The following is a 23,352-nucleotide window of genomic DNA, read 5'->3' on the forward strand; positions in this document are numbered from 1 at the left end:
CCCCCTTCCCATCCAGTCTCGGTACGGGAGCACACGGAGCGTGAGATTTGCAACACCTTGGTGTTCTCCCTCCTCTCTCGGGAAAATGCGGCGAGCCGATGGTCTCTTCGTCCCGGGTTATTCTCCAAACTTTTGGCTTGTACGTTGAATAACCGAGCAAGTGGAGGAAAAACCAAAAAAGTGCCGGTGGGGGGCGAGACACACAGCTGCCCGGTGGCTGTGCTTCGGTTATGCGCGAGGCAGAAATCGACAGCTGCAGTACGACGAGGACGACCAGGAGGAGGAGGAGGTCGGGCTGGAACTTGCCGGCTACTGGCGCGGCCGTAGCTCAACAGCATAGGGATGAGGAGGAGGGGGACCGCCGGCATGGCCACCCTTCCGATCGTGGCCGCTGTTACCGTTATCGCTATCGTTGCCGCCAGAACTGCCGGTTCCCTCGCTGTGGCCGCCTCATCACCCACCGACGACACTTGGGACCGGGACGACGACACAGGTACACGCGACTAGTTCCATACCTATTTTTTTTCTTGAAATTCGCGGGGAATCGCCATTCGGGGGGTGTAGAGGGGGGGTTGTGGTGTGAAAGAACGCGTGGAGCAAAAGGTAGTAGAAAAAAAAAAAATAAATAATAGAAAGGAGGAGAGGGCGAAAGAGGAAGAAGGTGCTATCGATTGCGAGAGGAGGTTAGGATGCGAGGGGGTGGGTGTATGCGTGTTCGCGAGAGAGAGGGTGGTGGGTTGCATGTATACGTACACGGGAATCGAGTGCACGGCAACGTACACGTACATGTATATACACACGTGGAATGGAGGTAGGTAGGATGAAAGAGCGCAGCGAGATGGAGTGAGCGAGAGAGAGAGAGGACAATGGCCGCGCAGGGGGGCCTGTTCTCTCGGCTGTAGCTCATCCCTCTCTACACCTCTGTGGACAATATAACCACCGACACCACCGACACCGCGACCCTGTGGAGATCCTTTCATTTGCACTACTCTCCGCGAATCGTGTTTACACGGAACATTAGCAAATTTTCGATGATGTACGTATATACATATTATATAGTGTATATGTATATATACCCACTCCTGTCCCCGATGGTCTTTACACCCATTGGGTACATGCACGGGATTTTGTTCCAACCGATGTCACGCTCTCCCTTCGACACCTTTCTTTTTTTTTTTTTCTTTTTTTTTTTTCCTCCTCCTCCCCCCTCGAATTTCAGGATGCGAGCAGAGTGCATGCTTCCGCTCTACACGCCGCGTTTTTTCTCCCTTCCCCCCACTGAGATTTTAACGGCTATCAGGCCCTCCCTTCCCCAAATTTTCGGCTCACACATGGAGTTTAACACGGGTTGGAAAAAAAAAAGAAGACGAAAGGAAAGAAAAATATAAAATAAAACCCCCCTGAGTTTAATTGGTCGCGCCTCGTAAATACGTTTTAAATTGCACGCCCGAAGACCGCGGCGGCAAAACAACCTGCATTTACATTTTGAGAGCTCTCCCCCCCTTTCGAGGAGGAGGAATAAAACGTCGCCGACGCCGTGGGCGTTTATCTCGCCCGAGCGATGGAAAACGCAATTTCCCAAACTGAATGGCCAGGGCCCTTTTTTTTTTTTTTTTTTTTTTCTTTCCTTCTCAACCGTCCCGTTTTTTCAAATGCACCGATCGCGATTATCACGCCCCGACGGGCTCTTTGGCACCCGAAAATTATTTATCGTAGCGGACGCGCGTTACTCGATGTCCCTTTGTGTGCACGCCCGGGCGACCAGTGCAAAATCGTCGCCGTTGTTATTATTATTATTATTGCCATCGTTACGTTTATTGCCACGGGGAGCCCGCAATGAAGTCACATTGTTTCGCGGTGTACAATACAAACTGTGTAGGTGCGACGCGCGACAAATGAGAAATGAGCTCCGGAGAGAAGAAACCGCGAACAGCAAAAAAAAATTTGTCGTCGCTCCAGGATGCCTGGCAGGGGTGGGGGGGGGGTGAAAAATTTACATTGAAGGAGCGAAAAGGTGGGGGGTATCACGAGCGACAGTGCTCCGTCGGGCTCCTTGAAAACAATGCTTCGGTTACACGCCGCTGTGGGTCAGCAATCCCACGAGTCCCCGCCGCAGGATGCATTCGCTCTTTTTTTTTTTTTTTTTTTTTTTTCTCCCCTCCCCCGAGCTACTTTTGCTCGGTCGAAAGGCCGCACGAGCTGAAACGCGCGTACTATATTCCCGAGAGACGCGTACGTGCATTAACGAGAGACCCGCGGCTTTGACGCGTTTAGGGATACCGTACGCGTTACGAATGCACGATGTGGTCTGAAACCCCGAGTGTAGGTATGTACATGTCCTCGTCTGCGGCCGAGCAACTAATAATACAGCAGTGGCTGTCTGTCGTGATTCGTTTTTTTTTCTCTTTCTTATATATACATATATATGTATCTTACTCTTCCCCTTTCGGCCCCTCGACACTACGGGTTTAACGCGCGCGGGAGCTTTTGCATAAATTACACATTATGTATATATATACGGGTACGAGTGGTAATTCACCCGCCGAACGGCTAATTGCGATTAATATAAGCGCCGACTGCTTTGAGAGCTCTCAATTTTCAGGGATGCCGGGCGGGAGCAGGGATAATTTCGCCGTACCTACGGGCCGAGGGTATTACTTTTGAATCCGGATAAGTTATTCCTTTGACGTGCAAACGTATATATACATATTTTTTTTGGTGTAATATAATTGATCGAGTGGCGTTTTATAACAGAGTATTTTGAGTAATAAAAACGATGAAAAACGGAGTAAAGGTATTAAAACTTTCCGCTTTTCGAGAGATTTGGAGGCCTCCTCGGAAGATTTTACACGAAGATTTGTGAAAATCGGGTCCCGTTGTTTATGCAAACACGCGTCGGAAAATCGTGTAAAAATTCACGTTTCCGTATAAATATCGCATAAATTTTTACACCGTTTGGGTACTTTTAGAAATTTCTTCGTCAACTCTACGAAAACGAAAAAAGTTTCGAGACCTTTTTTACCCAAACTTCGTTTCTACGGTACCCCCCCAATATCCGAACACTCCATTATCAAAGTTTAAAAAAAAAAAAAAAACATTTTCTTCTTCCAACACCTATAAGAACGAAATGTATTGTCATCAATCACAGCAACAAATTTAGTTCTAATTCACCCTGCAGATTCCCTTTAAACATCGTCAAAAGGCGACATTCTCAAACTCGAGGGCAAGTTTAAAAATTTTTACAACCCCCTCCTGTATGCGATCGCAGTAGCTTTCGCATTAACCCCCTCCTTATCAGCATTTAAACGTGGCTTGAAAAATTAATTAAAACTTTTTCACGCCGAGGCAATTAATACACCCACACACATGTATATATAAGCAAGCAAAGTCGCGCGCTTTAAATCCCGTTACAAGCAATGACACACACACACACACGTTTATATACATACATTGTATTACATGCTTGGGTTTGAATTCAAAATATATATATATATATATGTATATATTATTTACGGGAAAAGTGCGCGGATGAGGGGCGCCCCTTGTCACCCCCTTGTTGAAATATTCATGTGTACACGAGTCTCATGCATATTCATAAACTCGTACTTGGTGGGTGTATACACGTAACGCGTGTGTCTATAACAAGTGCCCCCCCCTCCCGTACACCGCACGCGCTCATATATACATACACGTATGTACGTATATTTGTACACTTTTTGAAATAACGGGGTGGCAGAAATTACGGGGCCGCGGATAGAAAGAGAGGGACGTGTGTACACGTATACCTGTACGCGGTTTTAAAATATTTATCAACCTTGGCTAAACGCAAAACAAAAGGTGGAGGAGGCTCGCAACAGGTGTACGTACCCCGTAATTCATCGATACGATGTGTAATTGTCGTGCCTATGTGTAATATACGTGTATACATACCTATCATACAGGGACACGCGATGCGATACCGAAATTAAAACGCAACGACGCTCCTTGCGCGAAATTTCGACGAGAATCCTATGATTACAGGACTAGGAGGATATATATGTATGTATGTATCGCACAATTAGCGCTGCGAAATGTAGGTACATACGCTTGTAATACGGTACGCGGCAAAGTTTCGATTACCCCTTTGTGTACACAAACGTATCATACACGATTGCCATCAAATAAACGAGCACGTGGTATAATAAACCCACGGGGGTAAAAACATAGAAATAGAGAGGAGGAGGAGGAGGAGGAGGTTTATTGGGTATCGGAGACTCGAGAGCGGCTATTTTCGTCCATATTTACTTTGGCTAACGAGAAAAACGGCTATAGGGTGGCAGCGGCCCTTCAGACGAGTGGAGGCGTTAGAAAATTAAAGTGAAATACGAGCCGTGGGAGGGAGGGGGGGCAGAGATGACTCTTACTTATATACACACGTATATACTCTCGCGTTTCGTGTATCACTTTAGCCCGAGCTAAGGAGAGAAAGAGGAGAGGGAGAAAAGGGACGGTAACCCGTGTAAATTCCCACTTCTCAGTTGGCAGGAGGAGGAGGAGGAAGCTCTTTAGAGCCCGTCAACGAAAATTTTCCTCCAGAGCCGGGGGCCCCCTTGACACGTCCGTCTACTTATATATATACACCCTTCTAACGAATTGCCTACCGTTTCACCCACACACGTATCACGTGTATACGTACATTTATAGCTCTAAGCCTCTTCTGTATATCTTCTTTCTCTCCGGGCAGGCCAGTTATATATACTTACCCTTTTCCCTTCTCACTGCCCCGTTAAGGTCATAACTGTACGGCGACTCTCTCGGCTTCATGAATTTATAAAACGCGAGAAATCTCGGAAACTCCGGGAAATCGGAGCCACCCTCTCTCTCTCTCTTTCTCTTTGCGCGTACATAAATATATGGTATATAAGGGTACATAATATGTATACTAGGTAACTCCGTTGATGTTGGCTATCTCGTTGTTCAAGTACCTGCAGTGCACCTCGTGTATACTATAACCCCATATATTAATTTATAATCGATAACTCGAGAGATTCGCCTCGCGTGTATACGTGTATACGTCCAAACACTCACTCTTATATGTATATATAGTATACCCGCGCGGAGGTTTCGAAGAGGAGCCATCACCTATAGTATACATTATTCAATGCACGCGAGTGTGTGTGAATGGAATTCTCGCGCTGGAAGCTACAGGCTGCTGTTGTATAGATACAAACTGCCTACTTTAGCCCTACCCCCCCACCCCACCCCCAATTCCTCCTGTGTTCGAAGTACGTATACATGCGTGTGTGTGTGTGTATAAACAATACACGGTGATACGATGCAATGGGGGTCGTGTATGTGTGCGTGTATAAACTGTTGGTGCAGCGCGACGGACACTAATCCACTGGCCCTGCACCGGAGTACAGGTGCTTAACTCTTGACACGCGCTACCAATACACCTCGACCAAGTATACAGGGGTGTTTACGTGTAATATACCCACTCGCGTGAATCTTCATACGTGTATAACCCAACACACTCCGTTACCGAGACATTATCCATAGTACAACATCACGTGTTTACAGGGCATGGCTATTTCAATAATATATATATATATATAGGGTAGAGGTGCTTATGCAACTTATTCGCGCGGTATCTCCGTTTGTAAAATGATTCGCGTGAAGGCGATTCAATTATTCGGTGTACAGGTGTACTGCGCGAGTATTTGTAATCAAGGCCCCTCGCGGTTATATTTGCGCACTGCCTTTCCTTGCCTCGTTTGCAGTTTCAAGGAGTCGGAAAGCCTAGAGAGAGAGAGAGAAGGAAAAGTAAGAGCGTCGCGAGCAATTACGGCTTTATGAGCTGTTGCTTATACTCCTCCGTGAGAGAGTAATTTTCGACTAACGGCGCGGCGCTTGTAAATTTTAATTGGTTATTTTTAAGCTTTCAATGAACAGCCCCTCCCCGCCAACAGCACCATCCTCGGCTTCGCTAATACAGCCGATATTTTGAGTGGTTGCGCGCGGGCGTTGAAAAAGAATAATAATCAAAATGCGCTGTATAAACTTTCCATTGTGTTGGTTCCTCTCCCCCCACCCCCCTCCACCACTTGAAAGTAATCCAAAAGTGGGCCCTTGGGAACACGATTATTCCCTTTTCTCCAGGAGTGTGTTTTTTCTCTCGAGCGGGTGCAGCCGAAAAAACAAGTCAGCCCTTAACCGAAGTGCGTGGATTTGCGTTGGTCCCCCCAATAATTCCCCAAAACGCTGTATGAATAAATGATTACGAGGCATCGGGTGTTCTGCCAAACTTTCAATTTTATACGTGCGTAGCAATAATATGTGCGGGTCAAATCACTCGGAACGTTGTTTTAATGTTTAAATCCAAAAACAGGGCCAATCCCCCCCTCCCTCCCTTCCGTTCGTTGGGGGGATGATTAATTTTGCACGTCTTTGAGGCTTTTCAAATAAATAAATAATTACACCCTACGTGTCCCCCTGTACCCCACGTTTGCCAAACATAATAATTTGCATGTTCAACTCAGCCACGGGCATTACAAAAAAAACTCGCGTGTGTCCAAAACACGGTGTCATTAAATCCCCGTTGTACACTTATATATATATATAAATTAATCAAATTAGCATTCATGACATTGAAATTCCATGCATCACCATATTAATGATCATCCATTTGCCACGAGCACACACGAGGTCCGGCTCGAGGATGAGAGCTTGTTTTTTTCCTTGGCACCGTGTAACAATTAATTACGAAAGCCCACCCACTTTGATTCCCATTCAATGTGTGTATAGCCCGCGTACGGAGAGCTAGAGCCCTTCACGGGCTCCTCATTAAAATTTCATCCTTCCTCCGGATCAAATTCAATTCGTCCCTTCCCCCCCCCCCAAACACACGCGTGCTCTATGTACCCCTTGTACTATTTTTTTTTTTTTTTTTTTCAAATTCTGTTTTTTTTTCGTACACCCGACCGAATAAACTTTATAAGCGCGTAACAAAGTTTCATGCACTGATTAACAAACAAACAAACGGACAAAGTTTTCCCCCGTGCACTGCTGTACGAGGCCGCGCCTCGGGGTCTTGTTGTTGTTGTTATAAGCGTGGAAAAGAGAGAGAGAGAGAGAGTAGAATAACAATAAGCCTACACCCCGCAGCAGCAGCAGCCCATCAAGGCGCGTTATTTCAGCTATTATGTATTTAACGATGTAAGCTCGCTTTCAAAGCCCCCCACCCCGGTAAACATAAATCAAATTTAACGGCTCCAGCGTTTTCCGAGATCCTCCTTCGGAGGAGTCAAGGAGTCAAGCTGAAATGAGGCTGACTGCAGGGCGGAGCGGCAGACCGAAATTCGCGATAAATCATGCAGAGGCTCTTGATTACACGCCGAGCTACCTCCCCCCCCCACCTTTACCTTCGCAGGGGGATTATCCCCCGCGCGCTCTTGTTCCGCGTATTATCCTCGTCTTGCAAATTAAATAAGACGAGATGCGATTTTATTTTCTCCTCTCTTAAGCCCCACATTGGATGTACTTTGCGCGGGAGCTGCGTCAGCGAGTGTGGGGCTAAGGGGGGTCGGGGGTGGGTTGCGTATATTTAAAAACCAGCCACGCGCGGCAAATAAAGGCCAGCGGTTTTGATTGCTATTTCATTACGCGAGACTCTCTCGGTTGTTTCGTCTACGTGTGTGATTGAAAAATATCACCAAACTGCCGCCGCGCGATTCGATAGCGCGCAACTATATGTTCAATCATATATCCAACGACCCCTGCTTTTATTCGATGTACGTGTACACGCTACGAGAGGCGGGAAAATTGTTTTGCTAAAATATCACCCTGGCGCGCAAACTTTGGATATTGAACTTGTGTGTTTTTTTTTTTTTTTTTTTATCTTCTTCTTCTTTCTACATCGCCGCGTTGATAATTTGAGTTTAATTTCTGCTGGTTAAATATTTAAAATCGGTAAATAGTGCACCTCCCTTACCCTCCCCCCCTCCACCGGTGCACGCGCTCGCGGTCAGGCTCGGAAGTTCTGGAATTTCCGATGAACGGCTTGTAACTTGGATAAACACTGACGTATATATATATATGTACACAGCACTTCTGGAACTTTAATTGAGAAAATAGTACATAGCCGGCCATTTATTTAATAGCAAAAACGATGGCTCTTCTCCTTGCGGTATCTGCCGTTTATATTGTATCGGCTAATGGAATTATAACGCATTGGTTTCATGAGTAAAGGCAATTACCGACTTTTCTGTCGTTATTTAATTTTAACGACAAAAATAGCGGCGAGGTAAAATGAATCGCTCGATATTACTATATTAATATAATATAAATACACACTCAAGAATCGAGCGACAAATTCATAATGGAATATCCGCTCCGAAATTGCTGCTAATTGACAATAAAATATCGAAACGACCCATTTATCCTTAATAGAAATATCTTAAATAACCAATCATAATATTCATGCGTGAATAATATTAAATTAGTGCTACGATTGATTGAGAATTATTTTTAATTGTGTATAACGCACACATCGATCGGACTTTTGATGTGCGCAGTAGTACGACCAGAGTTTCGTCAGCCAAACGTACATGGCACGACTGATTCGAAAAAACACATGATGTTCAAGCAATTAATGAAAAACTTTTTTGTTTTTTAATTTATACGCGACAATTTACGGCTTATTGTTTGTATTTCTTGTAAAACAGAGCAACGATACACGTATTACCTAATCTACAAATTGTCCTCGAAAAAAAACAATTTATATATCTACGCTAATACACTCTAAACTTTCCATGCAGTTGTTTGTTGTTGTTATTGTTCAACGAATGTCAATCAAGAGAAATAACTTTTCATATTTACACAAAAGTCAACACGCAACTCCACTTAACGCGATTACAGTATACACTTTGTCAATCAGCTAATTTTTGTACACGTACACGTTTGTGTAAATATGGGGGAAAAACAAACGTATTCGAGACTATTTTATTTATATCGATGAGTACATTGGATTGAACGAAAGAAGGAAAAAAAACAAAAAACAAAACAATATTTTAGCCACATGTAACTGATACGTCCACGTATAACCTTTGATGTCTGTGCAGTGACGACGTACGATGTGAGCGCAGTACTGGGACGCACGGCGTACCTGCCCTGTGACATTGAGCCAGCCACGCGGGAGGATCGCGTTTACATGGTACTCTGGTTCCGAGAGACATCCGTCAAGCCAATTTACAGGTTCGTATGTAATGATGTATATATATATATATATATATATATATATATATTAGTACAAGCCCATCCGTCACGCATGAATTTTCTTCTTGTGCCATAAACACCATTTCTTTCATACATATCCATCTTACCCAGCTACATAGGAGGTTACACTGATACCCTTGGCCACCTATTTGAGCTATCCTCGTTTCGCCTCTTTTTTTTCTGTCTCCTCGAAAGATTGATGGCCTTTTTATTTATTAACTCGGACTGTCCGAGATCGAGTTATTTTTTGCTGAAATTAGCCTTTGAAATTCTTAATAAACAGACTTGATTCGCTTACCTATAGCAGTCTATAACAATGTATAGGATCAGAAAATGATTATCTACTTTGCAGACAAGAGGCTACAAACTTTGAAATACTATTCGGATCTTTTTTTTTTTTTTTTTTTCTGTAAAGGGATATAAAAATGGCACTTGGCGTTGATTTGAGGGAATCAGAAAAAAAACGTAATGTATGGGACTAGTCGCGCCTTAAATGGCGAATTTTAGATATTTTTCGCGTGAATCCAAAAAGCATGAAATTGCTACGAAAATACAGCGAAAACTCGCAAAGCGCGTCGGCAGCGTCAACCGGACGTAAAAACGCCTCGCCCGCTTTTAATATCACGCAAGTCGAAAGGGAAAAAGCATTTTTGCAAAAGCTTTTACACTCGGGCTTTGTATAATTAAAAATGAAAAGTTCCAGGGCTTCATCGGGTAAGAGGGTATAAAATTAATTTTGCAGCGTATCCCCACTTTGTGATTGTACCCACATACACCCCGACGGGTGTATACATTGTACCGATGATGGAAACTCTCTAACGACAGTGCGATCGCGCTTGATCGACATCCACGATATTGGCGCAAAGCTGCGCATACCCAACGAGGCGCGTATATATTATATGTATGTGCCGTTTACAACGAGGCCGGGTTTCCCGCGACGGAGCTTTATTACGTACAATAGCGACCAAATAAAGCACATCGGGGAGAAACGCAATTCTGGGAAGTGTGTTGTTTCGCCTACAAGGGAGGTGGGGGGGGGGCAATGCTTTCCGGGAAGCACAGGAACGACAGGCGATTTGGATTATGCGGAATCTCGCTTGCACGTGTATATATATCCATTACGCGCAAGGATTCGCGGAAACGGAGTTGATTAAATGGAACCGAATCGGGGCATTTAGAAGGGCTTTGAGCCCGAGCTCTACCCCCGACTCGCGTTATGTTTGCCATAATCTTAATAATCCCGGCTTATGCCGTATTTTCACGGAGAAGGACGCCGAATTCGAGCCAGCTTGTGTTTTTCCACCTCGTCGGGGCAAAGCATAGGCATACCTTTCCCGGACAATGTGGGACGGGGATACCTTTTTTTCCATGCGTTTCAAGGGGGTGGCTGTTAAACGAGTGAAATGCATGTGACAGCATTGGGTCACCCATCAGCACGGAGATAATAAGCATCGCGAAAAGGGGAGGGAAGAAAGACGAGCCACCTTGTTGGAGGAGCTCGTTGGCTTTTGTGAGAAAGGGGGAAAAAGAAAGGAAGAGGCTCCCTTTTGTCGCGATCGAAAGTGAGATTGAAAATTGGCGCGATTCCTGGCTCCTTCCAGCCCAGGAGAGGCACAAGTGCCCCGTGGATGCATATTCGACGAGAACGACGACGCCGCCGGTAATAATACGGGAAGAGGAGACGGATTTTATCGCGACCTCGAGTTTATAAATGTATATATATGTATACCTGTAAAGCCGTACATTATATATTATCCCGCAGCGAAGGACATATCTATAACGTGAGCCATTGGAGTAAGGAAATAAAGAAAGTTCTCCTCGAAGACACTTTTTCTCCTTTTTTTTTAAATAGCCTCCCATCCCCTCGTGCTCGGCGCGCCGATTCATTCTTCCCACCCGCCCATCGATCTTATTTTCCTTCTTCTCTTCCTCCAACCTTTGAACGCCGATACTGATTTGACGGCTATACATTTTTATGACAATGTTTTTTTTTTCTTTTTTTTTTTTTTTTTTTTTTCTGTGTCCCATCTCACCCCTTACTACGCCTCGGAGAGTCGATAAAATCGATATTTGCGACAACAATTTTTACCCCCCGAGCGTCCAGGTGTATATACCGAGAAGTGCCATTGCCGCTGGAATAGTGACGCGCGAAATTTTCTATACCCCATCCGACGCTGCCTCTGAGATATTACTCGCTATTGTCCGGGTGGATATGTGTGTATTATTATCGAGTAGGGCGTGTATACGTGCGCCGTGTCGGGAATGAAATTGAAATCAAAAGCAAGCGTGTACGTATTTGTGTAGGTATGTGACTTTTGCTCGTTCGTTCTTTAACGAAGGGGATATTTTCCCGGTGAATCGTGCCCCTTGGGAGTCTTTCAAAGCCCCTACGTGGGAAAAATGCGCGATAGTTTTTGAAGCCACAGTAATCCAATAATTTCGCATCGCTATTTTAATAATTAGGGGAAAAAATCCATCTGCCATACGTCCAAAAAATATCCCGAATGACGAATACATTCCTCCGACCAGTTCGAAATAGAATTTCGTGCATTTGATTCCGCAGCGCGTGTAGGGCACATTGATCGTCGACCCGAAGAAACAGCACTCGCGTTTCCGAGCTTTTTTCCATCGTCAAATCATTCAACAGCTCGACTTATACATCATTTTATTTCCGTCCCAATCAAACCCCCCGGTCCGTACGTGCACCAGCATATATACACACGAGCGCAAGCGCAAGGGAGAGATCACCTCGAATCAATCAATCCCCCCCTGCCCCGGTCCCCCCCGAGCACGCACGCACACGCGGTCCCGAAGCTCATAGGTATTTCAAAGTTCGCGCGCGCCACTCGATCCTCCCCCGCGGCTTGAAAATAAAACTACTCGCCGCGCGTCCCACGCTGCCTACATCTCCATATACACCCCCCGCTCACCTGTGACTGCATTTCCACTGCACCTAGTGGTGCGCACTAAATAAAGCCGAGCTGAAAATAAATTAATCGATCCCCCACCCCCCGTCGTTTTTTTTCCGTACCAGTACAGTCGAAAATACGGTGTCAGCCTCCTCTCTCTCTTTTTTTTTTTTTTTTTTCATCCCTCAGTGGGGCAGGTCGTGTATGCACCTCGATCGCTCGCGCCTACAACCAGTTGAATCGCTCGGAGCGAGAGCGCGTGCCAAAGGCGAAATCGCCTCCCTTTTTTTTCCCCCCTTTCTCGTCCATTCATCGAACTCGCGTCGCTCCCTCGAGCGCGCGTACACCCACACGTGATGATCCTTTTTTTTTTTTTTTCCTTCGCAAAGTGCATTCATCAAATGGATCCCGTGTATTTTTATTGTGCGGCCCGTGCCGCTATTTCTTTTTTCCTCCCCCCGCCCCCCTTCGATCTTCAATTTCCACTTGCATGTACCTGATGCTCCGCCGCAAACTGTACCTTACCTGTCTGTCTGCCTGTCTCTTAGTCGTCTATCTGTGTGTATTTGTACAGGTATATATATGTATACATGTATGTGTACAAGCCGCGCGCCGACTTTTTCATCCGCTTTGACGTTTGATGCGGTGGCGCGCGCCAGTTCCGACGTTTGCAAAAGGAAGACGCGCGTGAATTTTAAGGCGCATCTTTGAAGCCCGCTCCGGTGAGGTGTGTGCACTCCGCTGCTGATGCTTGCGGTCGAGTGGGTTGATTTTGAGATCGTTAGTGTACGAGCTGCCGGATCATTCCTTCTGTTCGAGGAGTGGAGGAAACGTGTGTTTTTTTTCTTCCTTCCTTTTCTTTTTTACGGAGGGGAAAATAAAAAAAAAAACGACGAGCCGAAGAAAAGTCAGATCACGAGGACGTTTGATGGCTGACTATTTCGCGGTACGACTACTTTTTTCGATGAGCCCCTGGATACTCGGGGGATTTTTTTATTTTTTTTTTTGGTCTCTACTGCCTCACAGGACGGTCGGTTTACATTTTTCACTCCCCTGGATAAATGTGGTTCTACTGGGAGTTCGCGTTTACACAGATATATTTTTGAACGCTTACATGGGACGAGGTTGCGCAACACGTATTTTTTATCTATACTATTTTTTTTTTTTTTTTTCGTATACGTCTTGAAAATTATTGGGGAAAGTATCGAGGAAATATTAATTTTATACTTTGGACCTACTTAAATACTTCCATTACGTGATTGGCAAAAAATAAGGTGTAATAATTTTCACCTGTCGTTGGACGTAGTAAGCTGCTCGAAGCTCCAAATTTATTTATTTTTCAATCTAAAGGAGCCCCACGGTAATCGGATCAAAAGTGCGAACGCGAATTCCCTGCGAGCCAATTTGTTTTTTTCCAACCGATCAAACGAAAATTACAAAATGACTTCCACAAACACGCGTCTCTATTGCGCGATTTCAAGAATTAGTAGAAAAAATTTTTTTTTTTTTTTAAATTCTCGCTCTTGCACCCCAAACACATTTAATTAATTTTCACATCAGACGCGCAACAATTTCGTTGGAATGATTACCATCCGCAGCACTGAAAAATATATATACGACGTAGGGACTTTGCTAGGCGCGCTCGCGCTAATATTTGACGTATTCCTTTGAAAGCGGGGTGAGGGGGGGGGGGTAGCGCGATACTCCCATTCCCGGGGATATTATACACGCGGGTGATGAGCACGAGAGCTCGCGCTGCCGCTGCAGTGGCCAACGAGGCAAAGGATTCAATTTTACAAATTAACTCCACCGTCGAGGAAACTGCGAGCACGAGCAAGACAAACAAGAAGAAGAGGTGGCCCGAAAAAAAAAAAGAAAAAAAAAATGGCCCTTGTCATACGGAATCAGGGCAATAAGTTTAAAAGGACCCCGGGCCCCGTCGGGACAAGCACACCCTCTTGACTCCTTAATCCCAAGCCCTGTCTTACATCATTTGGACTGAGCTTTTCAATTAGCCGTACTGGATCATACACGCACATATACATGTGTTAATAAGCTATCAAAATCAACGTTTTGGCACGCCCTCGTACACGATTATACACTTATTATGCCGATGGCACACACGCGCGCGCGCTGCGGACAAATATTGACCGTATAAACACGCGTAGGTGTATAGGAACAGGTTCTATAATAACTAATGGTATATATGTATTGTATTCGGATGGAGCAAAACAGCGTTTATCTCTCGTGCAAAAGTCATTATCCGCTCGATCGATCCTAATCCGAAGCTCTCTTTGGATGGCTATCGAAATCTGAAATACGCGAGTAGAGGAGCAAGCCGAGAGCTGCAAACTTTGCTCCGGGGAAAAAAAAAAAAAAAAAAAAAAGTTAAAGAGACAGTACAGTGGAGGCAGCAGCGACGGTGGCGGGAAGGCGATTAACGTCGTTACGCTACCTACCCCACCTACCCTCGTATATATAGGTGCGGGGGAAAAAAAAAGAGGCAAACAAAGTCGTTCCTGCCTGGATTAACGGAAAGTACATTTTCAAGGAGCGAGTTTCCCTCGATTTTCCCTTCGAGCGGGCGAACAAAGCCCCGAGACGGAGTTAGATAATGAAAAGCCGTCGTCGTCATCGTCTTTGCCGGCGCTTCAAAACTAATATACCAAGAATGAGGGAATTAGAGCTAGGCCGCGTCTCTGTCCTCTATACGTGTATATACTCGCCAACTTTGGCTCTTCATTGGATTCTCTAATGGCTGTGTACGCGCATACGTGCGGAAAGAGACATATATATATATAGATAGATATATTTTCATTGAATACAATCGGGAGGGAACAATGGGGTGCTCACGCGAGAGCCAATAATTGAAGGTAAAATTGTATTTTTAATCCCCACCCCCCGTGCCCGGGACTTCTTTTCTCCGCGCTCGCTTTGATGCTTCCGCTAATTGGCTCAGCTGACTCGCCCACCCATCCACCTACAAAAGTTCATACGTACTCGTGGAACCAAGGGATTTAATTGGGAATTTATCAGAGCTCCTTTTTTTTTCGCCCCCGCACGCGTGGCCAGTGTCTTTTCTCCCTCGAAAAAGTAATCTGGGACCTTTTCTTCTTTCCCTTTTTTTCCCCAGCTATTATTTTCATTACTCGCACAGCCATAGGGTCGTTGAAGGTATTCTTCGGCTCTGATTTCTTCGGGGTGGCTGGGATTTTATATATTTAAATAAGCGATACGTATAACGAGGTGAAATTTTTTCAGAGTACGTAAAAATGTACGTGGGGTAGGGGGGGGGGTTGAAATTACATTATTGAATAAGTCGGTCGCGCCGGTGTATATACACGTATAGTTTTGAGGAAAGTGCGGAGGTTGAAAGTTTTCTTCCGTAAAAAAGTTTCGAGCTAATGACATAAGAATATAATACAAATGAGCGAGACGGCGGACTGAATAATGAAAATATATTGGAGTGAAAATTTCATGGCCGCGCCTGGAAACTTTGGATCGGATTATTGCGCGGCTGCTCGGGAAATTCTTCCTTTTTTTTTCCCTCCTCCTCCTCCTCCTCCCGCAAAGGGTGACCGAAATTTTTCACGAGCTCCCCGTTGGTCTTCTCGCAGCGCTTCGTTACGCCATTAGTACATTTTTGCCCCCACCCAGCTCTTTGCAATCGGACCGCAGCGGAGACAAAAAAAAAAAAAGCTGAGCTCGGGGCGACGCAAGTAGATCAAATCGAGTGCGGTCGGACGGATAAAAGAAAAAATGCCTCCGTCGCCCTGATCCTAATCGCGCGTACAGTCCTATCGATCCTCACCTTGTACAACCACGATATGTGCAACCATACGTGTGTATCTTGATTTTCAGCTTCGACGTGCGCGGCCGTGCGGTAGACACGGCGCTCAATTGGTCGGACACGAACGCGCTGGGTCCCCGGGCTTACTTCATGCCCTCGATGAAACCGGCCACCCTGACCCTCTCGGCCGTGCAGATCAACGATGAGGGCATTTACCGCTGCCGCGTCGACTTCAAGAACTCGCCGACCCGCAACTACCAGGTCAATCTCACTGTGATCGGTAAGGAATCGTACACCTATACACACATATATATATATATAATGGTAACAGTACGTGCGATCTCCCTCCTCGTTATTTTACGATGTCGCCTGGGTTGGATGGAGTTGGGGCGCCTCATTGGCTTTGTTGGCGCTTCTCTCGTCGCTCGCAGCGAGCTTTATTATCCCTCGCGTCGCGCTCCCCTTTTCAAGCGTCGTCGCACCCTCCCTGCCTGTAACACGCACAAACACACTGTCGCGATCATTTTTCTTTTCTTCGGGGGGGGGGGGCGCTCTTTCTTTCTTGCTGTCCGTCCGAAACGAACGCGGGTGAGACACACGTCGAGTTTTTAAGCGACGAGACTTTTCGCTCTAATGGCCTGCTGCTGCCGGCTGGTGCGCAACTTTCACCCAGCGAAACTGGGACATAATCATTTTTATCGGAGATTCGTCGCGCTCTCCCATACTGGGTGTGTATATGTATGTATGTAGTCGACTTGTTTTTCGACTACCGTACAGCCTTTTTTTTGCTTTCTCTCGTTCGCCAACTCGCTCTTGAATCTAATGTTTCTTTTTTTTTTTTTTTTTTTTTTTTTTTTTTCGATGTCACCGTGCAGTTTATTATTTTTGTTTCCCTTTTTCTTCTTCTTTTTGCACGTGCGCCGGCAGTTCCCCGACGCGATAATCAAACTTTCCAAAGTTTTGTATTCGTGATGGGTGTCGCGAAAGTTGGCAGTTTCGACACGCCCGGGATGGATTTTACAGTTCCATCGGATGGAACGAAAAATCGGCGAGCAATCGCGATCGAAATTTCGTGCCTCCGCCCGATAAAGTGAAATTATGGACAATCTGGTAATCGGGAAAAATCGTTTTACCCCGCGGGATGACCTTTCGGTTGTTATATTTAGATTGTGCACCTTTTTTTGTTTTTTCACTCGTGACCTGTAACGTGTATTTATTTGTAGATGTAAAGGGATGGCCTGTCGAAAATTTTTCGGCAGTCAAATTATTCACCTGTGAGACGGCGCTGCGCCAATGTTTTTTATTTTCCGTCTGACCTGCTTTGCCCGTCTCCCCCTTGAAAGAGGAGCTTTCGAAATTCGCGGCACACCCACACACGCGCGTCTTTTCTTTTATTTTATGTTACTTTTTTTTTTTTTTTTTTCTCATTTTACTCTTGGGTATAAAAAGCAGCGAACTTTGTTTCAAGCGCGTATACGCTTCGCGTCGCGAACTAGGGGAAAAAGAATATATATATAATTATTTCCCACTGGCTGGTTTTTCCCTCGGCTCTGAATTTCTATGATCATCGTCGTCATCAAGGGGCTCCGGGGAGTTTTCAAAACGTCTCGTTATTTCCAGTTCCGCCGCATCAGTTGCTCGTTTTCGACAACTCCGGGGCACAGCTCAAGTCCATCGTCGGGCCTTACAGAGTCGGCGACCAATTCAGCGTCAAGTGCGAAGTCAGAGGAGGTAAGAATAATTTGCGTAAAAAAAAATTTTTTTAAATAAACCTTAGAGAAAAATGTTATACATTATCGATTACGTGTTTGTTTTACTGTTATCATGATGGCGAAGAGAAGAAAAAACTCGTAGAATCTAATAACTCATCGGGTATACGCGCGCATATTGAATTTTCGCAGCATCCGATCAATTATCGGATACATCTATTTGGAACACGAGAACTAGCGCGCTGTAGTGGGGCATGTACGCGTAAAAAAAAAAAAAAGAAGAAGAAAAAAAAACAATTATCGGAAAAATCTGATGCATGGATTTTTTTTTTAAAGTTTGCAGGACTATTCGGTTACGAGGACTATATTGGCAATCGATGAGAGTTTAGAGAAGGAAAACAAAGCGAGGCAAAATGTACATGGGCGCCGTTTTGTGAAATTGAGCGCCGTTTTTACGGCGTGCTCGTGCAGAAGATGCAAATATCGTGCTATACCGGTTTTTTTTTTTTTTTTTTTTCTAGTTGTGCGAATAAAAAGTAGCAATTGATAATATTTTTATTGCGATCGCGCAAAAAATAAAACTCGTTACTTCACAGTTGAAGCACGATTTTCGAGGAAAAAAAAAGAAATATACGAAAAATTGATACCTTGCTAGTATTTGCAATATCGCGGCGGTAGAATTTCAACGAGGGTTTAATTTCATGGCTGCGTAGACCAGGGAAGTATCGCTTTCGACCCGAGCCGCCCCTGAATTCTCAATTACTGAAGAATTTTGCACGGCGCTATTATTACCCACGTATGCGCGACGGACAATTATCACGGAAAGAATTTCCGTTTGACGAGTTATAAACACATTGCCTTTTGAAAGCCAACATTTTCACGGGAAAACCTACGCTAATGGAAATTCTTTACCATTTTTTTATTTTTTTTTTTTTTTATTTCCATACATTTTATCACGAGGGAGACGGGGTAGAGCCGAAATTTCGGCCAATTAAAAGCAACTCTGTAAAACTCGTATTTCCACCTACCCTTTGAAATTCATCAAAACATAATTAGCCCGGAAAACTCGTCCGGAAAAGTTGGGAGATGAAAAGAAAAAAAAAAAAAAAAGCACTTGGTGGATGCTGAATGCGCTAATGATGATCAGGACGGCGTGTATTGTAATTGATATTTCGTTGACCCGAAACCAGGAAAGCCCACGCCCACGGTCAAATGGTACGCGAACGAGGTGGAGATGAAGGGCCGGCTTGTGGAGCGCGAAGAGAGGATATGGGTGAACGAGCTGAGCGTGCCCCACCTCAAGAGGGAGCACCTCAATACCACGTACAAATGCAAGGCGAACAATACTAATCTGATAACGCCCCTCGAGCAGTCCGTTGTTCTCGACGTCTACCGTGAGTATACGTGTATACCCCATCCATCCTTACGACTATTTTTTTTTTTTTTTTTTATTGTACGTGTGCAATGGCCTTCTTCCGTCCAGTCATCCTTGCCATTTCGATAATTAAACTATACAGCGACGCCGAGGCAGGTTTACGATGTTCTTTTCGAGTACACGTATATATATTTATGTGCTTACCGAACGAGAGTGACTCGCGTGCGATCTTTATTTATCGAAGGACGTCGAAACCGGAAGCTTCAGCGGGGATTGATGATTTTTTTTTTTTTTCTGTTTTTCCATCGAAATGTGCGAGCGCAATCAGATTACCCATCGGCGCGAGTGTAATGCCCTTTTTATATGATTGATCGTCGCGTGTTTTGCGGAGAATGGGGTTTTTATAGTATCGTCATGCGTATATACATAATACGTGTACGTCGGTGAAGGGCCTACTTTTTTCGCTCGTTGCGTTTATAGGTACTCCGTAAAGCATAACAGTGAGATAAACGCAAAAAAGCAATCATGATATACTCGGTACGTCATCTTACCATTTTTTTTTTTTTTTTTTTTTTTTGTTACTTTGAATCACTTTTGCGATAGTCGCCTTCGTAGATTTCTATTCAAACGAGATAAACAAATGATTCTCGGAACGCGCGCGTAAATTGTCAATTGAGCCACTCCAAGTTGTAAGTTTTCTAGTTTCGGTGGGGGAAAACAACCATCAAATAATACAAACTACTTGATTTAATTTGCAAATTTTGTGCAGCGCGTTCATATAAAATCAGCCAAGCTTTTCGCTCTGGTTGGAAATGTACGGCGCAATCGAAAATAATATCCCGTCAATTAATAATTCAACAAATTAACATTATTAATCAAAAGTAGTCATCACAAATAACCGATTGACACCATTTGACGTAACAATCGAAGATTATCGTTTTAACGTTCGATCGACGTGGCGCAGAAAAGCGCGATAAGCATCTCGGAATACGTGACGATCGACAACTCGATTTCTTCGACGAATCGTTAAATTAAACCTCCGTGACTTCCGCTCCTCCATGGACATATTGTAACGTTCCTTATAATATTAAAATTTAATCCAATCCCGACTGACAGCCGGTACATTATATATATCGACGAGAATGCGGTACTCCATATTTCAACGCGACACGTCAGGCGCGCGCATAATAATCAATGCATTATTTTCATGCATAAACCGGAGTTTTGAATAAATTTTACTTCCGAGCGCGGCTCCAAAAATATAAGTGGCCCCTCGACATCGATCCTTAATAGGCCACGGATTAATACCCAACAATCACGTTATTATACGTATATACAGCGAACACCAACATCCCTGTAAACGCATATGTATGAGCATCGAGGAATGGCACAAAAGCGATCGACCCGCTTACTTTTCTCGATATTCCCGGGGAGATGGCGGATATCCGCAATCGCTCGTACATACGTGTATTATACGTGCCTCTCTCTGTTCCCACAGTGGAGCCGACAACCGTGAAAATCCTGACGAAGCCCGAGATCATGGAGGCGTCAAAGGACTACACGATAGTCTGCGAGGTCGAGGGCTCCCACCCGAGGGCCAACGTCAGCTGGTACGAGGGCACCAGGCCGTTTACCAACGGCAGGGTAAGCTCAAACCACCACCTATACGCGTATACCACCTATATATACGCGCGACAACAGGACGTAACTCCGAACGAGCATCGCGCGAGAGAACCCCCTGCCTTTCATCGCTCGTTTTCGTTGTTTGCCGAGGAGGAGGTGGGCTTTGTACATATAGGTACGATGCTGCAACAACAACGCTCATCAACTTTGTTTCCTGCAGGTGTATATCTAACGAACGAAACGAGTGTGTCTCCTTGGGGGTGATGTTTGCACCCGATGAAATACACGGTCCAAACACCTCTCTCCCCCTCTCTCTCTCGCCCGAGTGTATAATATATACAAGTACTCTTGCGCTCGCGTGTCGCTGGTGAGGTTTGGTACTCCCTTTTCTTTTCTTTTCTAGGTACACATCGGGCACCTATTTGCTCTTGACGTCAACTTCAGAGAGGGAATATTTTGTTTGAACTCCAAGTGCAGGGGGGTGCTTCTACAAACGGGGCAAGTCTGTAATGCAACGCGGGCTAGTAACATATAAAGTTTGTGTGTGTATGTGTATGTGCATTATATACACACACACGGGTACGCTTCTCAATCCCTCCCAAATACGTGTACATGTATATGTATATCCATAGGCGGCTTTCCCTTTGATCTTTTTCGGCATAATGAAACTCGAAGATTTTATAATATGCATCACGAGAGTTGGGCAAACGGGGGGGTATAATATACGATCGCGCAATCGCGCATATAGAACCAACGTGCTCCGGGCAGAATTATTATTTCGGGGAGGAAAGGGGGAAAAAAAAGCGTCATCACGGGTGAAAATGAGTTTTTCTATTTATCTCGCGACCGAGAGAAAAGCAAAGACAAAAAAAAAACAGCTCGAGTCATTATCGTGCATACAGGCGAGAGCACGTTTGCGCGGCCGGCGAATCGATACGTCTTCTCCTCCGCCTTCCCTCTTTGCGCCCGTGTGTGGGTGTACACAGGTGCAGATCGACGATAACCCACCGACCGAACGAGAGCCTTCCTTTACGAGGTCAATTTCTTCTGTTTGGACACATACGTATATATGTATACACATATACACGTAGGAATTGGGTTTTACTTTTATACCATAATCATTATGTGTACACTATAGCTAAGCTTCAACTTTTTTTTATCTACGTGTATATAACCCACTTGATCGTGAACCATGTACATAAATGTGAGGGAGGGAGAAAAATAGCTGAAGATTGTAATATGGGCCCGAGCGTATGAAAAAAAAAAAAAGACCAATAATAGGCTCAAAATTAGCTGTGATAATCGATAAGCCTCCCCCCCTTACCCGTAGTCGTTAATATGCAACTCTATAATTAGAAGTTGCGCGAGAGGATCGCGGGAAAGATACACTCCCTCTCGGGTAATATCAAAATTATCAATTTCAAGCTTCATTTGCGCTCAATTGGATGATGATCAATCTGCTAATTGTTTAATACCAACATTATAAAGCGGCGAGAGAGCGAGTGTGGCCGGTAGCAACAACAACAACAACAACGATGTATACGTGGAACGGAATCGTCCTCCTCCTACTCGTCGTCGTCATCGACTCGGCCCGGGTGCAGTGTTTTGATCACAATCACGTGCGCCCCCGGTGTGTTGTTGTTGTAGCACATTGTACACCTGTACACCCGTGATGTCTGTGTATACATACATACCCTATACCGTGTACTTCCACGCGATCTACTTGGCGATAGTCCGCGATCACGAAGTATTCATTATTCCGGGTGATTTATCATGTATCTGCGCGGCCCGTGTATTCCCGCGTACAACCAGTGTGTGGCTCGGCTTATCGAATCTCGTATACGTTTGGGGCTCAATTATCAATTTCCGTCCTCGTTTCGGTGTTTTATTAAATTTCGGATCCCATCCCTATACGGGTGTAAGACCCCTGGTGGCTTTTTTCATGCTTCCTCGGTGTGGTGCACGTAAGTGCTGTAAACTGAATTTGAAATTCGACGCCGCTAGTACTGTGGTAATGAGATTTTTTTAAATTATTCGGACTATTACGTATAAACGAACTCGAATTGCCGATATATCGGAGCGCTGGAAATTACGAAACTTGATATTACGGGTGCGTATAACAGAGAGCTGTACGCTCTCGGATGAATCCACCGCCAGCGAGGGGAAAAATTTATAAGTAAAAATATGTTTTCTTCGTAAGAGATGATATTTTGTTGCATCCAGAGGATTTTCTCATTTGATTTTGAAGAGATTTTCTTAAAGCGAGACAATCTTACAACTGCTTGGGACTATTCTAGTGAACATTTTCTTTGATTCAAAGTAATTTTCTTTCAGCGCGAATATACCTACACGTGAATGATTAGCGTTTCGACGTGTCAATTAAGGGTATAACTAACAACTGAATTGATTCTTTGCTAATTTAAATTAATTCAGTCCATAAATTATATGGAATCGTGTTACTCGAGGAGTAAATATTTAACGAATGTCGTCACGGATTTATTATACATACGCTTGTAACTGCGTTAAATCTGTACCGGATACATTATAGAGACAAGTCTCTGGTGTTTTACAGCCTTTTTGTTTTTTCTATATTATTCGTTTGAAAATAGTAAAAATTTTTTTTTCTTTAAACCAGCCCCAAATAAAATACTCATCCCCGTGGGCGCACCTATTTCCTCGATTTTCGCATCCTGC

The 23,352-nt window shown here is 44.6% G+C and overlaps 1 protein-coding gene across 1 annotated transcript in view; it reads left to right on the plus strand.

Annotated features, from left to right (window-relative positions):
- Positions 1–281: 281 nt before the first annotated feature.
- The window catches only part of side-III (sidestep III), a 33,737-nt gene continuing 10,666 nt past the window's right edge, over positions 282–23,352 (plus strand). The window contains exons 1-6 of the mRNA XM_014363051.2: positions 282–493; positions 9,099–9,231; positions 16,023–16,231; positions 17,572–17,682; positions 18,851–19,054; positions 20,534–20,679. Coding sequence (XP_014218537.2) covers positions 343–493; positions 9,099–9,231; positions 16,023–16,231; positions 17,572–17,682; positions 18,851–19,054; positions 20,534–20,679 — 954 coding nt within the window. The 5' untranslated portion in view covers positions 282–342. The remainder of the gene's footprint in view (positions 494–9,098; positions 9,232–16,022; positions 16,232–17,571; positions 17,683–18,850; positions 19,055–20,533; positions 20,680–23,352) is intronic.

This window comes from Copidosoma floridanum, unplaced genomic scaffold, assembly GCF_036245765.1.
Source record: "Copidosoma floridanum isolate Cflo_tuat_1 unplaced genomic scaffold, Cflo_Japanese_pri ptg000013l, whole genome shotgun sequence".
Classification (NCBI taxonomy): Eukaryota; Metazoa; Arthropoda; class Insecta; order Hymenoptera; family Encyrtidae; genus Copidosoma; species Copidosoma floridanum.